The sequence below is a fragment of the Crocodylus porosus genome, unplaced genomic scaffold (assembly GCF_001723895.1).
Source record: "Crocodylus porosus isolate Cpor-Errol unplaced genomic scaffold, CroPor_comp1, whole genome shotgun sequence".
NCBI classification, from domain to species: Eukaryota; Metazoa; Chordata; order Crocodylia; family Crocodylidae; genus Crocodylus; species Crocodylus porosus.
In genome coordinates, this window is record NW_017728917.1 from 14,532,542 (window position 1) to 14,556,110 (window position 23,569).

A 23,569-nucleotide genomic window follows, 5' to 3' on the forward strand; every position below is an offset into this window, starting at 1 on the left:
GTTGTGCTAATATTTTTACCTAGCTGATGTAGGCATAAACTTTTCTTTATTGTGGGCCTGCTCCAATTCCTTTTTTTTTAATTGTGTTTCTTTTATGTTTGCAAATGATAAAGTGCATTAGACCACAGAGCCCTAGAGCTATTCATTTTGGTGAAACACAATAGCCGTGCTATCAGCCAGGAAAAAGAAAGTCACACGAAATACGACCGGGGAGTTTTCCCCGTGTAAATGGAGAACAGGAAAATGGGCTTTAAGGAAGGGAAACGCAGGGGTTTCTTTTCAATCAGGAAGCCAACAAAAATCAATACCCGGTCTCAGATTTCTTCTGTCTTCCTTTATGTATTAATGATGACATAAGTCTTCTCTGCATAATTTACCTTATTTGGGGTCTCAGCCTTGCATATTAATATGTCCAGATGCCCTGCCTCTGTTCACAAAGGATGATCTTTCTGTGCTTTAAAGGTGTGTGTGCCAGGTCCTGTGTGTGCTATCACTTATTTATTGCCTCCCTGGTGGTGGGCTGGAGCCAACAGGCATATCATTAGAGTAACTCAGGCTGGGAACCTGTGGAAAGTCCAAGTACGTTCATAACTGACCATTAGCCACCGTAGATTTGTGTTTGAATGTGTGTGATTCTGACCGCAGGAGGTTCACATTTCTTTCTTCAGTAACCCCTTTATCTTTCAAGGCATGTACGTATATGAAAACCTTGCATTTCTGATCCGCTGTATCCCTGTGTTGAATTATTTGACGGCTTGTTAATAGAAACAAACTGATTTTGTTTGCAGGGAAACTTTCAACTACACCAAAACTAAGTGCCAACCTCTCCTCCTCCCACTTCTTCCCCAAAAGAAGCGTTTTGGGGGGAAGGGAAGAAAAGGAAAGGAAAAAGTGAGAGTGAAAAAGATATTATCAGAATCAACGGAGCCAGCAGCATAATCTGCAAGTTCTGGGCATACTGTTATGATATCTGAAACATAATTATCAAGCTTAAGTTAATTAGACTAATGCTTAGAAAATCTGGCATGGCAGATTGTGGTAAGTAATTATATATACCGATTAAAAGATGTAATACACAGTGAGCAAAGGCAAAGGAAAACTCCATTTGACACAGCCAGTGAACATACACAATTAAGAAGTCAAGTATATGAGCACTGACAAAGATACTGAACTTTGTGGAAGATGATGGGCACCATGCCAGCTTCCTGGTGGAGCAGACTTTATGTACCATCAGTAAAATATTGTTCTTTTTTTATTAAAAGCAGAACTGCAATTTCCTAGCTGAAATATATATGAAGGGTCATTTGGTTTCTGCAATACGATCAGCTGACACGAGTACAGACAGCCCTGTAAGTGGCTTTTTATTTGAAGAGTTTCACAGGATGTCATGTGGCCATGCAGAAAATAAAGCTGTTGAGACTGTGCCTTGCACAACTACAGCACCACCAGCGAAAGGGAATCATTGTCGCAGGGCCGTCCGCCACGGCGCGACTGAGCGTAGAGCTGGGATAACCCGGGCACGGAGAAACACCCTAGTGTCCCTCCTGGCAGGGGCTGGCAAACCAGTTGTGAGAGGGCTGGAAAGCTGTTCAAGTGATTGAGACACCTCGTGTAAATCCTCCCACAGTGCGCCCCTCACCAATTCTGCCACCACGAGATGGAAACAGAAACCCGCACAGTGCCTAGCAAACAGCTGAAACCAAAGGCCTGTGCCAAATCCGAGCCACACGTTCAGGGAGCTTTAACTTTAGCCCAAAATACTAAGCGAAGCTTTTGGGATAATGTAGAAACTCTGCTCATTGAGCACATGTACGATTCACATCTACTGAAAACTTCTCTGAACTCTTCCTTCAGTCCCCTACACTTAAATTAAAGCTGTGCCAGAGGCAGTTTTTATTTTTTGAGGTTCAGCAAATTCTGGGTAGCCTTTTCCCCACCAGTTTCTACTTCACTACTTATTTTGTTGACTTTCTGTCCGCGTGCTGCCTGGCTCTCTCCAGCTCCTGCGCGCGTGGTCTAAATTACGGGAACAGCGCTTCTTCAGGGTTCCCCAGCCTGAACGGCTATAGGAAGTACTGCAAACCATTATTACTGATGTATTATATTATTGCATAAATACTGTTACCTATACATTCTTATACTGAAGCACTAGAGACGCGTGGGTTGGTATAGGTAGAAATATGAGCGCTGATTTGCCCCCCCCTCTTTACTGAGACTTACAGTATTTTAATAAACAGCACTTACCTATAGTCTTCATTGTGCCATGTATCCAGCTTGTAACAAGTTCTCCCCATATCCACAGATATTTTATAGATTATTTAAAGGAAATTTTACTTTCAGACTGGTCGGTCATCTTCATTATTCACTGGGGGTGAAACTTCAGGTCTCCCTCCAACTCCACAGAAAAGGATTTCTCCAGAGGGCCACTGTCAAAGCTTGGCAGTGGGGAAGATATTGGACTCTTTCCCATAAGATGAGAGCTGGGGGCGATTTTTCCCATATAGCCCAGTCAAAGCTAGAGCCTACCTGAGTTTCACCCAAATAAAGCTTGTGGATTTTGGCTCACAATGTGTACTGCTTTGTCAATCAGTGTAGCATATTTCTGGAGATGCGGAGCCGTTCACAGAACTCAAAACCGTCTGTGGGCTTGGGCTCGGGCTCTTGCAAGCTAATGAAAGGCAGTGATGATACCTCGAGAGCAAAAACCACAGCACGCCCTGCGCGTGGAAGAAACAGAGAAAGGTCTGAGACAAAGCCCTGATCAGGACAACACGACATTGTGCCAACAGAAACCTCTGTAATATTGCTAAGCAGACACCGAGATATTCAGGAACAGAGCTGATATTGTAGCCTGCAGCAAGCTAAACCGGTCGTCGCAGCAGTTGCTGTTCAAAGAAAAGGTCGGGGTAGACATACATTTTTCATAAGTGTTCTGAAGGCCGGGGGCAAAGGCGCTGAGTGTCCTTCCTCGTCCAAACGCACTTGCAGTGTGTAAGGGCCAAATGCCCTGTCTGAAACGGATTCGGCAGCGGAAAGCCCAGGGAAATGCACACAGTGAGGCTAGTGGGGTCGTGGGGCAGTGCTCTGTTGCTCTAGGAAAGGGGCTTGGCTATCATCCTCTGTTTCTGCAAGGCCCAAAGGGTCAGGGGTGGCATGGGCTGCCAGCAGTGGTATGTAGTGAATGCATATAAGGAAGAAGCATCTCTTTCCTAATTTATGTCCAAGCGGCATGCTGCTCCTTGCCTGGAGCAAGCTGAAGCTCTCTCCCTCACTTCCCCTCTGTTTCTGTATTGGTAGGAGCATTCCCAGGAGGTCAAAAGAAGCGATTCTGCACCTCTGTTCGGTGCTGGGGAGGCCACACCTGGAGGCCTGTGTCCAGCTGTGGGCCCCCCACTACAGAAAGGATGTGGACAAGTTGGAGAGAGTCCAGCAGAGGGCAGCAAAAATGTCCCCTGTGGGGCTGGGGGATGTGACTTGTGAGGCGAGGCTGAGGGAAATGGGTTTATTTAGACTGCAGAAGAGAAGACTGAGGGGGGGGTTGATAGCAGCTTTCAAGTCCCTGCAGGGGGGCTGTTCTCAGTGGGGGCAGATGAGAACAAGGAGCAATGGGCTCAAGTTGCAGCAAGGGAAGTTGAAGTTAGGTAAGTCTAGGGTAGCAAAACACTGGGACAGGTAACCCAGAGAGGCGGTGCAGTCTCCATCCTTGGAGGTTTTCAAAACCTGGCTCAACAAAGCCGTGGCTGGGATGATGTAGTTGGGGTTGGTCCTGCTTTGAGCAGGGGTTGCACTAGATGCGACTCCTGAGGTCCTTCCAACCCTCATTTTCTATGATTCTTCCAGTCTGGCACTCCCTGGCCTCCTCCGACAGCCCCCCTCTGCCACCCCCGAATGCAGGGTTTGTGCATGCTCTGCTGTGGACAGCCTATTTTGGAAAGATTGCAGTGCAAGCAAAGAAATTAGTCAAACATCCACGTAGCATCTTTTAAGGAAACTTCCAATTTACAGGTTCAGCTTATAAGGCGCGATTCAGCCAACTGGCAAAAACTGGGAACGGCAGTTAGCCATCTGGAGTTTCCGACTTGCAGCACTGCTCGCATATCCATGGTTGTATGCCATGCAGAACCCTCTGCGATGTCAGGGAAAGCAGCGTGAGCCACTGCCAGGTTGTACATGTATTTAAGATACAGAGGACATCTTATTTTTCTTTTGCTGCTGCTTTAGGAAATGAGTTTTTCAGACTTTGGGGCATTTATCCTTGACAAAACCTGTCTGGCAAGAATGACACTAGGTCAGCAGAATAACAATGGGTTCTTAATGCAGCTTGTCTTTTAGCATTTCTTTCATTTCTCAAAGCTAGAGTAAATGTCATTCATATTGCCAGAATATAATGGGAACATTGAGATACTAATTTTTAAAACTATACACAACTTTTTAAAAATAGTTTTGGCCTCCCTGCTGTGTGTCCTCAGTGCGTCAGGAGCAATTCCGAGGTTAGACAGCCCTTAAGGTACTTGCAAAGGTCATGGCGTTGTCTTTCAACCCCGGTGCCTCTGTGAAATATTCATGGTATTGCTCTGGTATTGGAATAGGATTTAATGTTTCATTGCAGTGCCATCTGTTTTTCGGTTGGTGTTATTTTTTTCCCGCAGGTGGGGGGGCAGGGGAGCAGGGTGGGAGTGGGAAGTGATGCAAACATATGGATTCAGATCTGATGTGAAAGGCATTAAATGAGCATTAACTCCTCCATAACAAAATAGCTTGTCTGATCCTAAGTGTTTTCTTTCCAGTGTGCAAAGCCTTTCTGCCGAAACTGCCTTCCTACACATAGATCATCTTCAGGACCCAGTTTGTGTTGCTGCTCAAAGGCTGCGAGGCCGCATTCAAAGAGTTTTTATTATGAAACATAAAGCTCGCCTGTACGACTTAGCAGAGGCAATGCTTTCCTCACCCAGACAAGCAGCCCTGGTGAGCACGGGGGATACGTTTGCTAGAGTTCTCCAGAGGACCCTGGTGGCTCAGGGGTTTGCAGGGAGAGAGATGAATCTTGGAGGTGAAGCAAGCATGGCTGGGGCAGGGCTTTCCACCTCCCACCGTGCCGGTGCTGCAAGGCAGCTTCCAAGAGCTACTCTCGCAGGACTTTCTGTTTGTTTCAAAGGAGCCAGGTGGGTTTTCTCATTGTGTTCACGTACGGTTTTGCTGTGAAACATGTTTCTGAGGGTCAGAAACCAGGCCCGACTGAGCAAAGAGTTTCCAGTCAGAAGCATATGCTCTCTAGGTCTGTATTCCATACAGGGCTTAAGAACAGACATGGACAGACGAGCTTCTTGGGGTCGATGTGATATCTTTTATTAGACCAACTAAATAGCTGGAAAAAATGTTCTTGACAAGCTTTCGGGCACAAATGCCCTTCTTCAGGCACAGGGAGAGTGCAGATTGCCTTCCCTGTGCCTGAAGAGGGGTGCCTGTGCCCAAAACCTTGTCAAGAACAATGTCTCCAATTATTTAGTTGGTGTAAAAGATAGTTGGAAACATTGTTCTTGACAAGCTTTTGGGCACAAGCACCCTTCTTCAGGCATAGGGAAGACAATCTACAGACTCTCCCTATGCCTGAAGAAGGGTGTTTGTACCTAAAAGCTTGTCAAGAACAATTTTTCCTGTTTAGTTGGTCTAATAAAAGATATCATATTCACCCAAAAAACCTTGTCTGCCGGTGTCCTTAGATCAACCAACATGGCTCCAACCAACACCACCCCTGAAACGAGAATGGCCGTAGCTTTCAGTGCGGGCTTAGAGGTAAGCGGTGTTGAAGTGCTTTGCCGAGGAGTGCTGACATTACTCTCACGCGTCAAGTCAAGCATGTGCTCGCAGTTCCTCCCACAATGCATCGAAAACCAGGGGAGAAACTTAAAGCCGTGACAGCAAAGGGTCAATGCAAAAAGTAGTTTTTTTAAAATACATCACTGATGCTCTGTACTCCAGTGATGCAGATGAATGATGAAGATAATATCAGCATTAGTGATAATGAATACATTGTCCTTTTCATATATATATGCCCAAATAATAAGGGGAGGAGGAGGCGGGGAATCTCCAGTAGACATGGACAAAATGTAACGCCTCAGAAAACACAGATGATTTATTTGGGGCACCTTATCCATTCATCCTGGCTGGGCTGAACGGAAGACAAGCACGCAGCAGACTCCTCAAATGACAAGCATTTATGTTTTGGACTCATGAAAAGTCCTGCTGTAAATGAGGTAGGATCCCAAGTCAAACCAGCGGATTGGGAATTCACGGGATGCTGATACTTTTTTTTTTCCCTAGCGGGTGCAGCAATTGTGAAGGTGATTAAATGACAGCAGAGTCTGTGCTACCTGTTGTGTAAATGCAGGCCGTGGGCCGGGGCCGATCTACATGGCGCGCTCGTAGGGACGTCGCAGGATGCTGTGGAAGTAGCACAGGACCAAGGGAGCGGAGCCTGCGGCAGCCGCGTGCAGCACTGGGCTCCTTGCACCGTGTTAGACCCCGACAGCTTGCCAGCCCCTCTGACTTGCCCAGGTTGGACTTGTGAGCTGAAAACAGCTCACTGCCATGCCCAGCTTACTGGCAGAGGAGCGGTTCGTGACAGTCCCGCCATCAATTCTGTAACCTGGAGGAATTGGCCGGTCCTGCCTGAGACAGACGCTGGTCCTAGGTCTTTTGATTTTATCCTTTTAACTGTCTAAGTTATAGCCTTCATGCCTAAGGCCCTACCAGGAGTGGGGCTACATGTTGCAAGGCTCTGTATAGTCACAGCCCCTGTCTGGCCCCTAAGTCCAGATCAGTGGTTCTCACCATTTTGGGGCTGAAGGCACCCCCTAATAGCCTCAAGTCATCCTCCGTGTCTTTTGTGAATTGTCACCCCAAACTGAACTTGTTTATTACAGTGCTTACCTGCTGGCAGAGAGGAGGGCAGTAGGGGAGGGGAGCTGCCAGGCAGGGAGAGCCCTGTCTGCCCTTATCTGCTTATCAGCTTGCACCTGGAGCCTGAATCTGTCCTCACCTTCTCACACCTCACTTATCTCCTCACGCTTCCTGTGGCACCCTGGTTGGGCATCACTGGCCTAGACGGACCAGGCAGACCCAGCCGGGGGCAAGAAGCAGAACAGGCCAGCACAGGGAACAGTGTGAGGTCGGCAAAAGTCACGTTGTTTCTGCGTTTTTAGGAGTGCAGAGGGATCCGCTGGGAGCGATAGGTGTGCAACGACCCTGTTGTAACAGGCTGGAGCAAGTGGTCACTCACACAGGGCACAGGGGTCTGACCAAGACAACAGCAAGCTCCCCAAAGGACCCAGCCAGAATCTCATGCTGGCTTTTCTGCACAAAGAGAGATGTACCGCCTGTGTCCCGATGCAAGCAGAGATGGTCTTCCCTGCATATGTCTTGGTCCAAGGAAATTTTGGGGAAGTGGTGGCCCCGGTGCAACACTCCCTGCTTCAGCTGCTTTGGCAGTTGCTCGTATCGGCCGGACCCTCTTCTGCTTTCACTCTACCATACGCTGAGGCGTTTTGCAGCCCGCGGTTATCACAGAGAAACTTTCGATCCTCTCCCAATTCGGATGGAAGCCTGACCACGAAATATCATTCTGCAGTGTTTACCGTAGCGTGGACGCTCGGTCTGGGACCGACGCGCTGCAATCCCAAGGCGTATTTGCACTGACACCGCCAGTTGGATAGCAAGTAATAGCAGATCCAAATTGTGAGGCTGGCAAAGTCTCAGATCTTCCTTTGGCTACTGGCTTCGATAATGTGATATTATACTATATAATTGGCTAGACAATTGAGTTTTGTTGTAGTGCAGTAGTTTGACATAATTACCTTCCAGCACTCTAATTTTTCTTGTACGTTAATACTTTGGGGGTTGCGAACTCTTCAGCATCAACACCACACATTCACTGAGAATCAGAATATTGCTAATTAATATCAAAGCTTTTTTCAGCGCTTTTAGCTGGAAAGCCACATTAATGACTTGTGCTTTCCTGCCAGTGGTTTTGCATAAGTTGAAGATGCAGTAATGTGTTTGTCACTCAAAAGTAATGGCTGTTGCTAGACCTAGGATGACAACAGCCTGCCACATGGTGAATTCTGAGTTCCTCTCTGCAAAGGGCAAGAAGAAGTCCCACCATGCAAATGTGTTATGAAATAATATTGCATTTCCCTGAAGGACTGCGGCGATAAAAACGCAAAGCGTTCTGCAGCACGAACAACTTTTAGTTATGTGATGCTGGGCGGCACGAGTGAGAAAATGAACATTTTTTGCAAAGAGATATATTTCAAGAGCTTTGCTGTTTACAAGTAATCAAAACTGACAGTCATGGATTATTGGTGGAAGAGCATTTTCTGCTTGAGGTGAAAGAAGAGGGTAATTTATCAGGAAGCCCAAGGAGTCAGACATCAGTAATGATCTGCTTGAAGAAGGGCATATCTTAGCAATAGTGCATTTATTCGTACCGCAAGGCAAGAAGATGTACTAGGTTGGTAAACAAGACTCTCGGTGCTTGAAGAATGTCGAGCAGACACACTGTGTAATTTGCCGGGCAGCGGTGATTTGAGGGTTGTGTAATGTGTGCTTCTGCGTCTGTCTCAAATTTAAAAAAATAGAAAAGTTTATAACATAATAGAAGCAGGCTGCAATCAATGGCTGCTTTCTGGAGCCATCCCAACCCTGCCTCTGAGAGGGATGTAGCTCAACCACATTAATTTGTTCTCTTATCTCTGTTATTAATGCTTGCATTTCTGTGATATTCCTGTATCCATTAAGCATGGAAAAAAGCTGCTTTTCCACTGGTTTCAAATAGGTTTTGCTTGCTTATTTGTGCGGCTGGCTAGCTCTCCATCTGGAGTGGGGACCTTGCTTGCCTCTCTCTCGCACACATGAGCATTACTGACATTTCTAAACCGCGCGCCACAGGTTTATGCAATGCAAAGAGGGCTTGGCAGCCTGTCAGGTCACCGTTCTGTGTGACGCCTGGGCCGTGCGCGTGCGTAGCACCGGCGCTGCGTGCACCGTGGCACCGGCAGCATGTCCGGACCACGGTGGGGAAGTGCAGCCTGCCTGCCCTGCACCCCTGCGTGCAGAACGGAGCTGCCTCGGAGTGGCCCTGCACGCGCCCCGGGCAAGCACACCAGCATCCTTTACCTTTCCTCACACCCCTCCCTCGGTGCGAGGAGCAAAACCCCAAGAGCGACGAGAAGGCTGTGTTTTCCTCCCAGCCGTCCTCCTCGCAAGGCATGTGTGGAGAGCTCGTGCTGGATTACAGAGTCCAAGGAAGCGAAAAGGGCTCTCGTTATCCTCCTTCCATTGCTCACCAGAACTTGCCCTGGACAACACTCACACTGACCCCTGCAAAGGTCCGCTCTGCCAGCAGCTCGCTGAGCTCCTGCCAAAGGGTTTCTTGCCACCCTTTAGTCCCTGGAGGCTGGCGAACGGGCTGTGGGTGCGGTTTACTTAGCAACGGTGATTGGAGGGCCGCGTAATTGCTGTATCTGTGTTTAGCGTGGAGGGATGCTGCGTTGCCCCTTGTAGACACCGCTGACTCCTCACCCAAACCAGGCAGGTTTCTAACCCAGCGGGAAGCGCCGAGGGTTGACTGATTGTGGGAGAGAGCGCTGAGCCCACGGAGTGAAAAAGGGGTAAACGCCGCCCCGAACACTTTGTACCGAGGGTAACAGGCACCCCGCGCTCTGGCTGGTGGCGTCATCTTGGCATTACGCAGCATACACGTACCACCCTCACACCCAACCCGGAAGGTAATGAGGCACGTGAGACTCGGCCTGTCTCCATCCTGAATCAGGAGCGCTTGTGGAAATCCAGTAGAAGTAGTACCGCAAAGAAGCATTGCAGGCAGATGCCACAAGATCCAGGGTGCAGCAGGCCATGTCCCGATGAAACGGCAGAGGATGAGCGGCTCCATCAATGCTCGGGCCAAGCCAGCACGTAGCAGCTCCAAGAGCAGAGGAGGTCAGCTCACATGTTGTTAGCAGGAGCCATGCACCTTGCAGCCGATCAGGAAGGGGATAAGGTGGCTTTCCTTCGCCCACTCCTTGCTTGCTCCTAGCAGCTGCCCGCTCTGCCTGTGTCTCTGATGTGCCCCTGTTTGTCTTCATCCTAGCCTGCAAATTCCCTCCTGCTCTTGAATTTACCCAGGGGAGCTCCCCGCCAGACAGATCATGGGCTCTTAGAGCCTCCTTTTGCCCCTTTTCCCCAGGCAAAGGAGGGGGCAGTCGCACGGAGTAAACAGGACAGGCTGTTCTGCCTGTTGTGTAAGTCAAGCGATTTCTCTTGCTGGAGGTACAGGATCCAGTGCTGCCCCCTCTACCCCCACGGTAACCTCGCGTCCAGGACTGACTGCTTTTAAAGGTTAGTGGTTGTGTAGCAAAGGAAAACCTCCTTCTCTCGCCACCTTGGCGCTGATTTCCGTTTGGGAAATGCAGTGTTCGTGTATTGGCGCTGAAAGAGAGCGCGCCACGCTCGGGGACGCCTTGTGCTGGCTGAGGTCTAGAGCGAGGTGGTGGGAACGCACGATGGTGTTAAAAGGCTCTGCCATTTCTCACGGTGGTGGAATTAAAATGAATCGTGGCCTGGAAGGGAGCCCGGGTTTGTCCGGCACTGTCTGGCTCCCGGGGTTTTAATCCATCTTTGGGTTCTGGCTGGCTGGTCTGAGAGACCAGTGGCCAAGCAGTTGGCTTAAACCAACAAACAGCAAAGCCTAAAAAAACCCAGTTCTGCTTCTCAAGAGCACGGCAGGGAGGCAGGAGAGGGGGAAGGTGATGCCCAGGAGTGGAGAAAGGCATCAGGAGACAAAAGGGGCCATGGAGGAAGGTGTAGGGAGAGAGGACTGAGCAGGGCAGGCTTGCCCAGGCACCATTACCCACTTTGAGGGTTTAATTTCTTCCTTGGCACTGGCTTGTCCCTCTCTGCGAAACACGGGAAGCCGGGACCATTTCCCGACTAGCCGCAAGCATCTTCCTGTTGCACCAGTTGAAGCGGCGCAGGCTCATACGCAACCGCATTTGCATTTGTTTGAAGGAACTTAGCACCCGGGCTTCTGTTTCTGATGCAGGTACTGGAGGCAGACAGGATAGATGATGACAACGTACACAGTGTACCTTCCCCTGGTTTTTAAATCTTTCTCCGTAATTCTATAAAATCATTACAAGATAGATTTATAACATACCTACAGCTAATATAAAAATGAAAATTAGTCTTGTACCAGTGGAACAGTAATACGGTTTCATTTGCCTACAGCTATCGTATCATATCTGCCTTGGCAGGGAAGGAAATAGCTTTCTAATGTAGCCTCATCTGCTGAGCAGAATGAAATCTCTGTAGCAGAATGTAAAGCTGCGTCGGACTGTAGCTGGCAGCAAAATTTGGAGCAGGAGAAACATAGCACAAATAAAAGTATTTGTGGGGTGGATATATGCTAATAATCCTAGTTTATTGCTAAACGTGCCATATATGGCAATGCAGTTGCCTTGGCTAAATGCAACAGTGTTTTCATCTCTGCTCTTAAGGGCTTTATTTTCTGTGCTAAAGTTTGTTCAGGAATAAGAGGTGCAAATTCATTATTTTCCACCATTGTCTCTCACAGCCACAAAAAAGTAGATATTAAGTTATTCCTTGGAAGCACCGGTGCTCCTAAGACAGCCCGCGCTGCACCGTGTACCTAGACACGTTTGAAACCTGCAATACTTTTGAGCCAAAATAGGTATATAATTTGAATGTTCTTGATGTTTCTGCCATCGTCTGCAGTGACTGCCTTTGTCTGATCAGCGGCTGCCGTGCTTTGAGGTTGCTTAGGTAGGAACAGGGATGCGTGCGCTAGGGCGGTGCGTTAGTGTGAAGGGATTGGCTTTCCTGACGCAGCTGATGGCATGTTGCACTCACCCTGCACCAAGTAGGACTTTGTATGTGCCGCCGTTTCCAAACCTAAGGCAGTAACGAACTATTTCACATACATGTTCTCATTCCCATTTGGATGTGCAGCTGGCACACAACGTGGTTAATGGGACAAAAGGGCGTGGTTAGGTAGCCCCCGCTCGGCACGGCAAGAGGGTGTTACTAAACTTCCACGGAGGAAGGATATGGACCTAAACTGAAATGGCCTCAAGAGCAATCCTGGCTGCCTGGGCAGAGCCAGTTTTACATGATATATCTGTATAATGTCATACTTGTACGTCATAGCACTCATTCATCAACCCCAAGCCTTCATCAGGCCGTGGACTGTCCCATCCTGGACTAGGAGCATTTCCCCTCCCTTCCCAAAGTACCATCCCTACCAGTCCCACCTGTCCACCCAGCTCCATCCAAATCTATAGCTGCTGGCCCAGATAATCCATGCTGCAGTCACTCATCTCCAGACGCCACCGGTACCACGCTCAGTGGATCCCGACCACGCACACTCGCTCTCTTGCTCGCATGCAATTTGACCGTGGGAGCATTGAGAGAGCATTGACTAACTCCGTTCTTCTCCCTTTCCCCTGCCGCTGCAAAGCTGGAACGCCACGACAAAGGCGAAGAGGATGCCCCCAGCAAGTGGCGCTCTGAGGAGGACATGGCAGCCGAAGCCGCAAGTCTGAAGAAATATTTCGACTAAAAACAGAGGTAAAAAAACCCCATCCTGAGCAGCTGGCACAGATTAATGTATCCAGGCAGCACCCAAGACTGGTAGGTCCCACCTGGGCACCCTAAAGATGCAGACCCTGTCTCGAGGCATTTGTAGGGCAGCGAAAGCACAAGAAGTGGAGGCAGGAAACCCTACAAGAGACAGAGAGTAGAGGGAAGGGGGCACAGGAGCTGCACATGGGAGGGCAGGGAGTTTCTTTGCCTTATGCCCATGTCAGGGTAATTCAAAACTGATGCTCTTACAGTGATCCCTCCAACACAGGCCTCCTCCAAAGCCCCCATCACACCTCAGAGGCAGATTTAGCATCCAGTTCCCAGACGACAAGACAAAATTGATTAGAGAAGCCTGAATTTGCCAGCAGCTACCGCTCAGAAGGGGTCCATTACATCGCTTCCCGTTATACCTGGAATAGGAAATACCCTGGGTGTCCACGTGGTGGGTGTTTGTCACGTGTTTGCTGGTTAATGAGAGGTGTGTGTGTATACTTGTGTATTTTCCTTCCTTCCATCATAAAGCACTTGTTTGATTTCATTCACAAAATTAACCCGCTGAAGAGCCGCATGTCCTGGTAAGTTTTCCACTGGTCCAAAAGGGAAAAGTTTGGAAGGAAAGGGAAAAAAAAATAGAAACTGCTTAGGCAAGCACTCGCATGTTGTGCTCTAAAAACTGAAGTATTTTCATCCCACGCTGGTAGGCCCAAATGTCAGAGCCTTCCAAGAGTGCTGAATTGCCACCGTGAGATCAATATGAGCTATGCTGGCATATGCGTGGGTGTAAGGACTGCAAAGGCTTCCTTTCCTGTCTGTCGCTTCCCATCGTCAAATGCTCTCGTTCCAACCTCATTTCGTCCGCGGCTGTGACTTGCGGCTCCCAGCGCAGTTGGCAAAACTTTTGGCTAACGCCCCACAGGACGCTCAGTAAGCATACGTGGCTGAACTGCTATGTATGTCACTGCTGTTGGGTCTGTGTTGTTATATGTTGCTTGCCATTGCTTTCAGCCCATGATCCCCAAACCTGCGGCATCACGGTGAAACTCCTGTCCCCGGCAGAGTGTTGTCTTTGGAAATGTAAAGGCTCTGAACATCATTTAAAGATGCACTTCAGCATCTTTTGGACTTCTCATACCTTGTCTGCTCCCTTGACCCTATTTCTGAAAGGATGAAAACTCCTAGCAAATTAATGAGGGCTTCATCATTTTCCTTCGGTGCTATTTCTGCTTTTCACCTATGGAGGATTTATTCTGGCATATCTAAGCATCCCCAGATGCAATTTCAGTTGAGTTTTTATTGCTGCCCGTGAGACAGTTAGAAAAAGCTGAATGTAGAAATTCAGGAACCAACAAACAGCAGCATTTTGGGTCTTTTGCACTGTCGTTCTTGCTGAGCGCTTGGAGGGGAAATACTGGTCCATCAGGTTTATTTGTGTGATTCCGCTACACCAATTCATTGGGTTGGTTCCCAAGGGAGGACTTGGGTACTCACAGCATGGCTGAACAGAGGGCCTCAAATATTGAGATATGTGATTAGATACCGTGTCCCTTCTGAGACCATTCAGTGCATTTGAACGGTCTACTCATGGCAGCCACATGACACTGTAAGGTCCAGGAAAACCATGCAGCTGTATTCATTGGATATGTCTCGTCTGGTGCCTGCAAGTTGACTCCTAACAACGGTCCTTTGGTGGGAAATGATGCAAGCCAGAGCAGGGCAGAATGGAGGGGGCTGCTGCCCAAACGGGACTTGGCCCAGAGGTCCTGCTAGCGCAGGGTAGGCCTGGCTGTGGTCCTGCTCACGGTGCATCCCAGGGTCAGCACTTGCAGGCGTCGTTAGACCAAGGACAGCTAAAACCCTGTGGTTGGTTGTTTCTCCATCACAAAGAAGGGAAAATATCATGTGAGTATAATAGGGAGCTCTTAATGGTCTCCCTCCTATGTCTGTGAGGCCTTGTTCTCCCACAGACTCTCCTGACTGTTGGAGTTGCCTGCTAGCGTGCTTGGACATTGGACCCCTGGCTGCACGAAGTGTCCTGGGGGTTGCTTGAAGAAATAAATCCTGCTTAGCATCTCTGGCTGCATTTTATTCGATTCCGGGACACGGTGAGTAGGTATTTCCTTGCAGTGATGGGAAGACACGGTTTCCTTTGTGCACGTGGCCACATACATGAGGTGAGGCTGAAGAGCTGTGTAGCACAAGTATCCATGCACACCCCTTCTTTCACCGTTTCCCTGCACCTCGTCAGGCAGAGTCCTCCTCTTCAGGATATCCGCAATTGCAGCTGGGCTCCTGGAGGACATATTATAGAGCCTCTCTGTGGCCAAAGTAAGATGACCCACCCTGCCTGCCACAGCTCAGCACCTGCTTCTCGCTGCAACATGGGCAACCTGAACACACAAGCACAACAGATGCTTTTATGGGGAATACAAGTTAATTGGGGGGAAAAAAAAGCGTTTCTTCGCTTCGAAGGTGCCACGTCCTTGCTTGATATCACCCAGGCTTGGCACCATCAGTAAGTAATTCGTGCACTCAGTTATTCAGCTCAAGAACACTTACTGAAAGGTGCCCTGAGTGGGATGAAGAGACAGAGAAAGCGTGCTTCTTGCGAGGGCAATGCTGTGCGCTGTCTTCCCCTTCTCGAGTCTGTTTTCAGATGCATCTCGCCAGGTTTCTACCCAGCACAAGAATGAAGAGCCTTGTTAGTAGGGTAAATGTTTTGATGGCCTGCCGTCTCCTGAATTTGAAAGCACAGCACACGTACCAGAGAGTAGCGAAGATGAGACGCGTGCCTACTGACTCTCAGGTGTGATACAAAATATGCTTCAGTCTGCCTGCCTGGCTGGCTCTCCATGAGCCCCCTCCTTGAGCTGAGAGACGAGTCCCAGGAAAGCTCCCTGTTACACCCACAGGCACCCAAAGCCGCCCTCTGATGCCATTAGAGCATCAGGCTCAATGCCAGAGGGTCCCGCTGCATAACGAGGATGACGGTGACACCGTGGCCAGCTGTCGGTGGGGCTATATATATCCAGTAGGTTTTAATCGCTTAAACACATGAATATTTTACATGTCACTGCAAAGGCAGGATCTGCTTTTAAAGGCTCAGAATAAAGCATCCTGCATGCCAGGGGTGGCTGTCTGGTGTCAGGCCTCCTTACACACCAGCCCCCGACTTGACACCACGACCGAGGAGTCGTCTTTTCCACACTCTCAGACAACGTGAATTGTAGTCTCCTTTTCTTCCCACCCAAAAGAGAAGAAGGTGCTGGAGGCAGATGTGGGGCCAGGCAATGGGTTATCTGAGCCCCACTCCCCTCCTCCTAAGGGCCTGTCTCAACTGGTGTCATTGGGCACCACCCTATGTACTCGTGCTTTGCTAGCCCCATGGACATCCACGGAGCCCCTCACCCCAGCTGGCCCGGGAAGACCTCCTGTTATTAGGCCTAGGAGGGTTAATTGTTTGACCCTTTTTCCTCCCATGGCTCCTGTTGTTCTTGGCACTCAGTTCGTGGCCTTTCGAGAGAAGGGGGCACAGTGTCGTCGTCTTGCAAATGAAGGACCAGGAGGGTGTGAAGATGGTAGTTGTGTGTGGTTGTTACTCCATTGCTTTCCCCACCTTCTCTGGGGCCATGATGTCTCCTGCTTCCTCTCTGATGTTTCTGGTGGATACTGGTAGGAGTTTTCTGCTTCTTAGACATTTCTGCATTGGATATTTTTCTGTCATGTCTTGCTGTTGGACTTTGGTGACTGATGGCAGAGGGTGACATTGTCTGCCCCCCCATGCCAACTCTCTGCGGCCTACACATGGATCCGAAGCCCACCCTGTAGCTCTAACAGCGGGAGCTTGGCCACTGGATATGCAGCAAAGCAGCGCTAACCCCGGCCTGCCCCACTGCCACCCTCCCCATCGGCCTGCGTGGGAGTGCGATGTGTGCACAGCGTGCGCCCGCACACCCCGTGCAGTGTGGCCGGCACCGTGACACAGGACACGCTGCTGTCGCGTGCTCAGAGCACAGATCTGGACATCTGATGGGAGCAGCGTGTGCCAGTCCCCAGAGACCATGGAGGGAGGGAGCAGGTATGATGGCATCAGCAACACTGCATGCCCTCAGCCACAGCATCCAGGTCGAGGACGCCAGGAATGGAGAGAGGTGACTTGCGCCGTATCCGGCTGCCTCTGTCTGCCCGTGGGCTGACCGGGTTAGTGTGCCGCGTGAGTCCAAGCTGCAGCAAGGTGCCTTAGCCCCTCTGCCCACAACTGCAGCTTCACACTCCCCTCAGCTCGGGCGCGTTCGGCAGCAGCGGAGGAGCCAGCCTTGCTCCCTCCACACAGCTGGCTAATCCCGTGAGCTGACTCTGTTACACAGACCCCACGAGCCCGCGACTGCACTCAGGAACTGTTTGCACATAATCCCTAAGTAAACATGCATTTTAGCAATCAGCTCGAGATTTCTCCGCACTCCAGCCTTAAGTGCTATTAATTATATCACACATTCAGCAGCCTCTAAGAACCATTAATTAGAAAGCAGGAGCTGACTGTTTGCTTGTCCATGAGAAGCTGCTGTGACCCCGGGGAGTGAAACTTCAGCTCCAAAGGCACTGAGCGGTCACCGGGAGAAACACCTGCATGAGGGGCTGTCAGGAGGGCAGCAGTGGTCCAGGCCTGCCCCTCGGCCATGACATTACACTTGCAGGAGCTGGAAAGTCAGAAGAGAAGCCCAGCTCCGGCTCTTTCCCAAAATTAGTTTTCTTGCTGTAAGAAACAAATAAATACAAAGTAATCCTTATTTCATTTCAGCTGAACACAGGGGAAGCGACTAGCAGGAGCAGAAGTCCCGTAGGCAAACACAGCCTGGCCTTCAGAAGCATCAGGAAAGCCTCTGTGTGCAACCCCGTGTGTGCCGGGGAAAGCTGGTGAAGGCACGAAAGTCTTTCTGACACGGGAGAGGTAAATACACCTCATGTCATCGCCGTGCTGCGCCCACAGCGGGTTTGGGGCTGCTCACACCTCTGAGTACCATCCCCATATCCTCTAATCGGCATAAACCGTGCAGCGTTCAGGGCAGCGGGGGCAGCCACCTCCGATGTAGGGCCATAGGGGATCCCTATGGAAGTGGGATGTGCTGAGATGGATGGATATCTCATCTGGCCGTGCACGGCGGGTCTCGCTCCAGTCAGCGGGTGTCAGAGCCGTGGCTGATGCAGTCCCGTGGCAGAGGTGATCGTTTGGCTTCGCTCTGTTGAGGTCTGGCACTTTGCTCCCGCTTCAGCGTCCTGCTCGGAGGGCTTTGCTAGCAAACGGGCCTACTGCTGTCTCAGCACAAGACTGCTTTTCACCTTCGGTGTCTCCGTTTCTCGAGGGTCAGTAATACTGGCTCACCTCTCTACGGTCCCTTGAGGTGCCCAGATCAGCGCTCGGAAGCTGCAGTTATAGTTCCCGTCAAAACGCCGCAGACTAAGAGGAAGATGGATAAGGCTGCACGGCTTTGAAGGCAAAGTATTAAGTTCATTAGTGTAGTGGGAAGAACCTCTGAAAGGCCAGATGTTCACATGCGTGGCCAGGAGAATTAGTGCTAATCTGAAATATCATGTACCAAGTATCTTCAGGCTGGCTGATCTGGTTTCATGCTTGGTTAATCAAACAGACTCAGAGATGAGCCAAGGGAGAAGGGGAGGCCAGGCCAGGCCTGATCGGGCAGCGTCAGGGGCTCTGGAAGAAAGCAGAAGGATGGCGTCCGGCCAAACTGAAGTTTCAAAGACGGCTGAAAAGAGCAGTTGAGGGCTTTTAAATCTGAATCAGTGCCAAAACGGTGCTGTCCTGGCGTGGGTTACTGAAGGATGTGCAGACCGAGCAGTGCCACCCTCTTCGAAAAAGGTTCGTAAAATATGTACAAAGCAACCGTCAGTCGAGGAGAGGCGCGCGGTGGAGGCTCAACACACTTGGGCAGCAAGGCCAAGGCGAACGTGTCTGCACGAAAGACGCTCGTGCGGGGACCGCGGGCGCCAGCTCCATAGGAGCCCCGAAGGGAAGGCATGAAAGTGCAGCTGTCGGGCAAAAGCGGAGACAAGCAAACACTGAAGAGCTCAGGTATTAACAAAGGGTTTTTTTGTAATCAAGTTATTCTAGTGCTTTGCCGAGCGCCACCAGCAACTTGAATGAGGCCGCACAGCTTAAGAGCTCCCCGTATGCGAGTCTGGAGAGCCATGTTGTGTGGGCAGCCAGGTATAAAACGCTGTTCATGTGGGGAGCTGCGTGACAGAAGAGGGATGCTGTTGGGCACGTGGCGCGCACCTCTGAACTGTCCTCCTGCATCCCCTGGGCATTTGCTGGGTCTGTTCACGCGCGGGAGGCTCGGTAATGTTTGCACTCGGACGTGCGAGCAGCCCCGCAGCTGCTGTGGGCGCAGCGTGGCGACGACATCCGACCAGGCCGCCACAAGCTGAATGGCAGGTTGGCAAGGCTGCCAAGTCACGTTGTCGGGGCCGTGGCTGGCGGCAGTCCTTAGCCAGGTGCCTGTCTTTCACAGCCATCTTGCAGGTGCTGTGGGCATGCGGTTTTGTTCAGGCCCACGTGTGTGCTCGTGAGTCTGTTGCCTTTGGACGGCAGCGCATCCTCAGGGCGCACGTGCATCCGTGATGGTGACGACACATCCAGGGCACATGCGCTGTTCGTTTATCCCACATTAGCTTATGAGTCCGGGATCCAGAACGCCCCTTGTCCTCTGGCTCCCATGTGTCCGCCACTGGTACACTCAGTGACCTCAGGCAAGTCCCTTCACCTTCCTGTGCATCATATCCCCTGCCGTCCAATGAGAATAACAGGCCTGCCTGCCACTGTCGAGTGCCAAGCCACGTACAGGGGTTAGTGCTACTTGCAGGTGAGCTTTGCTTATGTCTATGTTAGAAATCAAAGCAAAATGTCCAGGGTTCTTGCTCTGCTGTTTTCAAAGTCGCTGCGCACCAACCTTTCCTCCTCTCCAAGTACAAGAGGCTGCAATCAGAGCTTGCATATGCCAGGTCTGGATTTGCCACTGAATATTTCATCTTTTCTATCTATCTGGGCATCTATTTTCCCCTCATAACATGCTAAGGAGCATCCAGCCAATTAACAATGTACAAACCCACATTTTGTCTAACACAGCCCAGAAGTGTTTGTTGCTTTTAACTTCATGCCTGTTTTTACGGTCAATATTTTTCAGGTGAGACGCTGTCTGGAACAAATCCTGAGGCACGCGAAAGCCTAAAAAAGGACTCGTGCTCTAGCTCTCCATGGCACTGAAACGGCAGCTAAGCATATTTTATTACATTCTGCAAACACCGGCGTCTTCCTTGAAACATTTTATTATACCTTTGGATATCATCAGGGTTGAATTTCATCTAAAAGGACTGACATCCTGGTTCCAAACAGCATTTTGACTAGCAGCCTATATTTTCTGAACTGTGTGCTTTAGAGTGAGTCTTTTAAAATTGTCCCTTGGCCTACATCGAAATAAAATATTAGCAGAAATATTTATCTGCTGTGTTTGGGTACTTTATAAAGCAGTGCTCCATGTTGTGCTTATTGAGATTCTGTTGTAGTACGTAAGGTATTGTATCTCAGAAAAATTAGATCTTTTAGGGCTATTGTGCTCCGCAGAAACCAAGGCTTTGTTACAGCCTAGATAAGATAGACCTGGAGAGCTACCATTTGGCTAGATAAGATAATAGAACAAGCAATGCATAACCTTTCTTAAGATCATACATTTCCCTCCTGCTTTTAATGTGTTGCTACAAAGCTGCGGGGGCTTCAGGCGTACAATACACTTTAGGGAATTAATAAATATGCAAAGCTGCTGAGCTGGTGTTCAACACATTAGGGGTCAGGGCGGCAAAAGTTTGCAGCCTGCAACCAAAAACAGCTTGACTGGGAGCAGTCAGTGCGACCCGCTCGCTCAGCAATCACCGGCGCTCGAGGAGGGGGCCCGCAGTGGCTTAGCTGCCTCCTGCAAGCGCAGCCCGAGGGGGAAAATGGCAGCAAGCACGGAGGAGAAGAAAAGCAATGAAGACTGCGGTCGTCTAGGAGGCAACATTTGTATTAGTTCCTGCACGGTGGTGTCAGGGCTGACACAAGCCTTACCCAGCTGTGGACTGGCTCTGACTTTACAACATGAGGCGCACAGAAGTGGCTAAACAGGTCCTCCAAAAGCATCACCATTTGAGTGGGAAGCAATGGGAAACACAACGGGGCCGCATTCACACCTGGAGTAATGGCCCCACAACGTCGATGGAACTGCACGAGGAGCAAATTTGCCCCATGGCCTTGATGCCTTTGTGCCAGTCAGCCACAAGCAGCAAAGCTGGGACCAGACCCAAGACGTTTGGCTATAGTTACGCTATGGAGCTTCAGCAGTCTGGCTGCAGAAACCCCGTTCGATATCCAGGATCCGGTGTGACACGTCCTGACAGCAGGCAGCTTCCAGCAGACATCTGGAAAGCTGCAGCAGGTCTAATGGTGCAAATTCCCTCCAAATCCCATCCTGAAGGGGCACGTCTGCATGTGAAATTAATGCAATGCAATAAACTCCGGCACATAGCACACCCGACTTCGTTGCTTGGGGGTGCTGTGTTTGCATGTGCGCCTGCACCGCAGCACGCTGAGCTGGGTCAAAGCAGCCCCAGCTGGCAGGGGACCCTGGGGTGCTCTTGCCTGGCTCGGTGTGCTCCACAGGGGCTGGCTGGGGCACGAGGGGGCTCCAGGGTGGAGCTGGTGGGGAGGCAGCCCCCCGGCACTGAACCACCCTCGTGCCCCGTCAGCATCTACACATGCATTGCCAGGCACTAAGTAACGCTGTCATAGGATAGCACTTGTGTTTGCAAGTACTAACCTACAGCGGTTAATGAGTTTCCTCCAGCCTAACAGGGCCACATGTGTAGACGCCGAGATGTTTATTGTGAAGCTGCCTAATTAACTAACTCTGCAGTAGTCTCGTGTAGATACGCCCAAGGTGTCTGCAACATTTAGCCCCCTGAGCAGGTGTACGAGTCTAGTGGAGGAAGGCAAGAGGCCAGGCGGAGGAGCTTGGGAACCTGAGTGCACTCTCAAAGAAAACAACGACTGAGCCAAGATGAAGGTTTTGCCGCTGAGCGTTAATATGTAAAGCAGAGCTGATGTTTCAGATTGGCAGAAGACAATTGCCATGCTATAGTGCTAGTTTGAAGTGGAAAACCTGTGCTTCAATTACATTTGCAAGCTATTTCCAAACCTTGTTTTCATATTAAGTGTGGAATATTCCAGTATTAATTTTGCTCTCCGCGATGAAGGCAGCATACCAACCACTTCACAGCAGGCCTGGCTTGCAGATGAGAGCTGACCTGCGTGGGACAGTTCATTTGTATAAACGAGGATGTCGTATTGCGTCACCAAAGGTCTGGTTTGAATGGGGAAAAAAGGTCCTCTTATGGCACCGTGCACAAAACACTCCATTTAGTCAGTACGGGGGCAGAGATTTCAGGCCTGTTTAAAAATGGGATTTGCAACAGATGAGGGACTCACGTGAGGACTGGTATTACAGGAGGTGGGGATGGATTAGAAAATGCAGCTCAAGAAACCCAGAGTCATAGGCGGGATCCGAGCCCAGGGCTGCTGCCGGCCTGTGGGTGGTGCAAACGTTTCTCACGGGCCTGACGAGGTGCCGCAGCCGATGGAGCAGGTAGCAGCACTGCTCCGAAGAGCCAGTGGTGCCCCATCCTTTTGGGCTGCAACCCCGCTGCCATGCTTGCTCCAGGGCTTGTTACAACGGTAGGTTCAAAGGCAGGGTACTGCTGGAGCTGGGAGGCCAGCTCTTCCCCAGCACCCAGCTGATGCTTGCTGCTCTCTGGGGCATCTCACTGGGTGCTAAGCACATGAAACTCTGCCCTTTTTGGTTTGACTAATTCAACAGCTGGTGAATCTTGCACTGCATTTCAACTTGCATCTTCCACCAGCTCCTCCCTCCAGCTCTGCAGAGGCTCAGATGGCCTTGGCTGCAATAAAGTGAGTATAACCAGATTAGCTGGGTCACCTGGAGTGTGGTCAAGCTCCCTGGTCTTTGTTTTACAAGGGGAAGCCTTACCCCTGCCGCTGTGACGCAGCTAAGGCAGCCTGTCCCCACTGAGCTGAGAAGCTGCGCCGGGTAAATGGAGTGGTCCCTTGACACGCACAGCACCAAAGAAAAGCCCAAGCAACCACTGAAGCTAGTCCTCTGCAGTTACAGGCAGCCACCGTTGTTCAGCTGAGCTGCCTCCTCCTGCCCAAAGGAGCTGGAGAAAACTCCAAGACCCCTCCCCCCCTTTTCACCCCGATCTTCAAACCCTCCGGTGCTGGGGTATTAGGGTCCGGCTCTGAACTTCACCTCTGGCAATGCCTTGTGCTTTGGTTGTAACCCACAGCCGCTCTGGTCCGTGCTGCAGTTCCGGTTCCTTGCCCAGCACAGGGCTTTGCTAGCTGCTTGTGCTTTGTGCTGCCCCAAGACGTGCGTTTGGAGGGCGCTGGGGGCATCCGGGTATACGAATCTGCATCGCCGTAATTGCCAGGACAGGGTAAGAAACCGGGGTTGACCTAAGAAAGATCTCCTTGTTGGCAGGTGTTTGCTCTGTTCCAGATCCCCGAGGGAGGAGGCAGCTCCTGACACGACCACCTGAGAGCAACACAGGTGCAGAGGAGGAAGCTCAGGGCAGGAGATGTGGGAAATCTTTGTCTTCCAAGGCAGGCAGGCTGGCAGGCAGCATGATCCAGTGCTTCAGCACAGCAAGAGGATCTACTTTTTAATTACTTGCAACAGCATCATTCTGGGTAGAGACAGAGGAACTTCCTTCCCAGCATCATCTCCTGTTCCTCTGTGGGAGGGCTATTAACCACCCCAGATAGCTCAAAGGCAAGCACGGTTTGATGGATGGA

General features: G+C 50.4%; 1 protein-coding gene across 18 annotated transcripts in view; it reads left to right on the forward strand.

Annotated features, from left to right (window-relative positions):
- FHIT (fragile histidine triad) overlaps nt 1-20,167 on the forward strand; it is a 762,024-nt gene extending 741,857 nt beyond the window's left edge. For all 18 annotated transcript variants that reach the window (XM_019536736.1, XM_019536724.1, XM_019536728.1 and 15 more), the window contains 2 exons: nt 12,533-12,642; nt 19,854-20,167. In XM_019536736.1, coding sequence (XP_019392281.1) covers nt 12,533-12,634 — 102 coding nt within the window. In that variant the 3' untranslated portion in view covers nt 12,635-12,642; nt 19,854-20,167. The remainder of the gene's footprint in view (nt 1-12,532; nt 12,643-19,853) is intronic.
- Nucleotides 20,168-23,569: the final 3,402 nt, after the last annotated feature.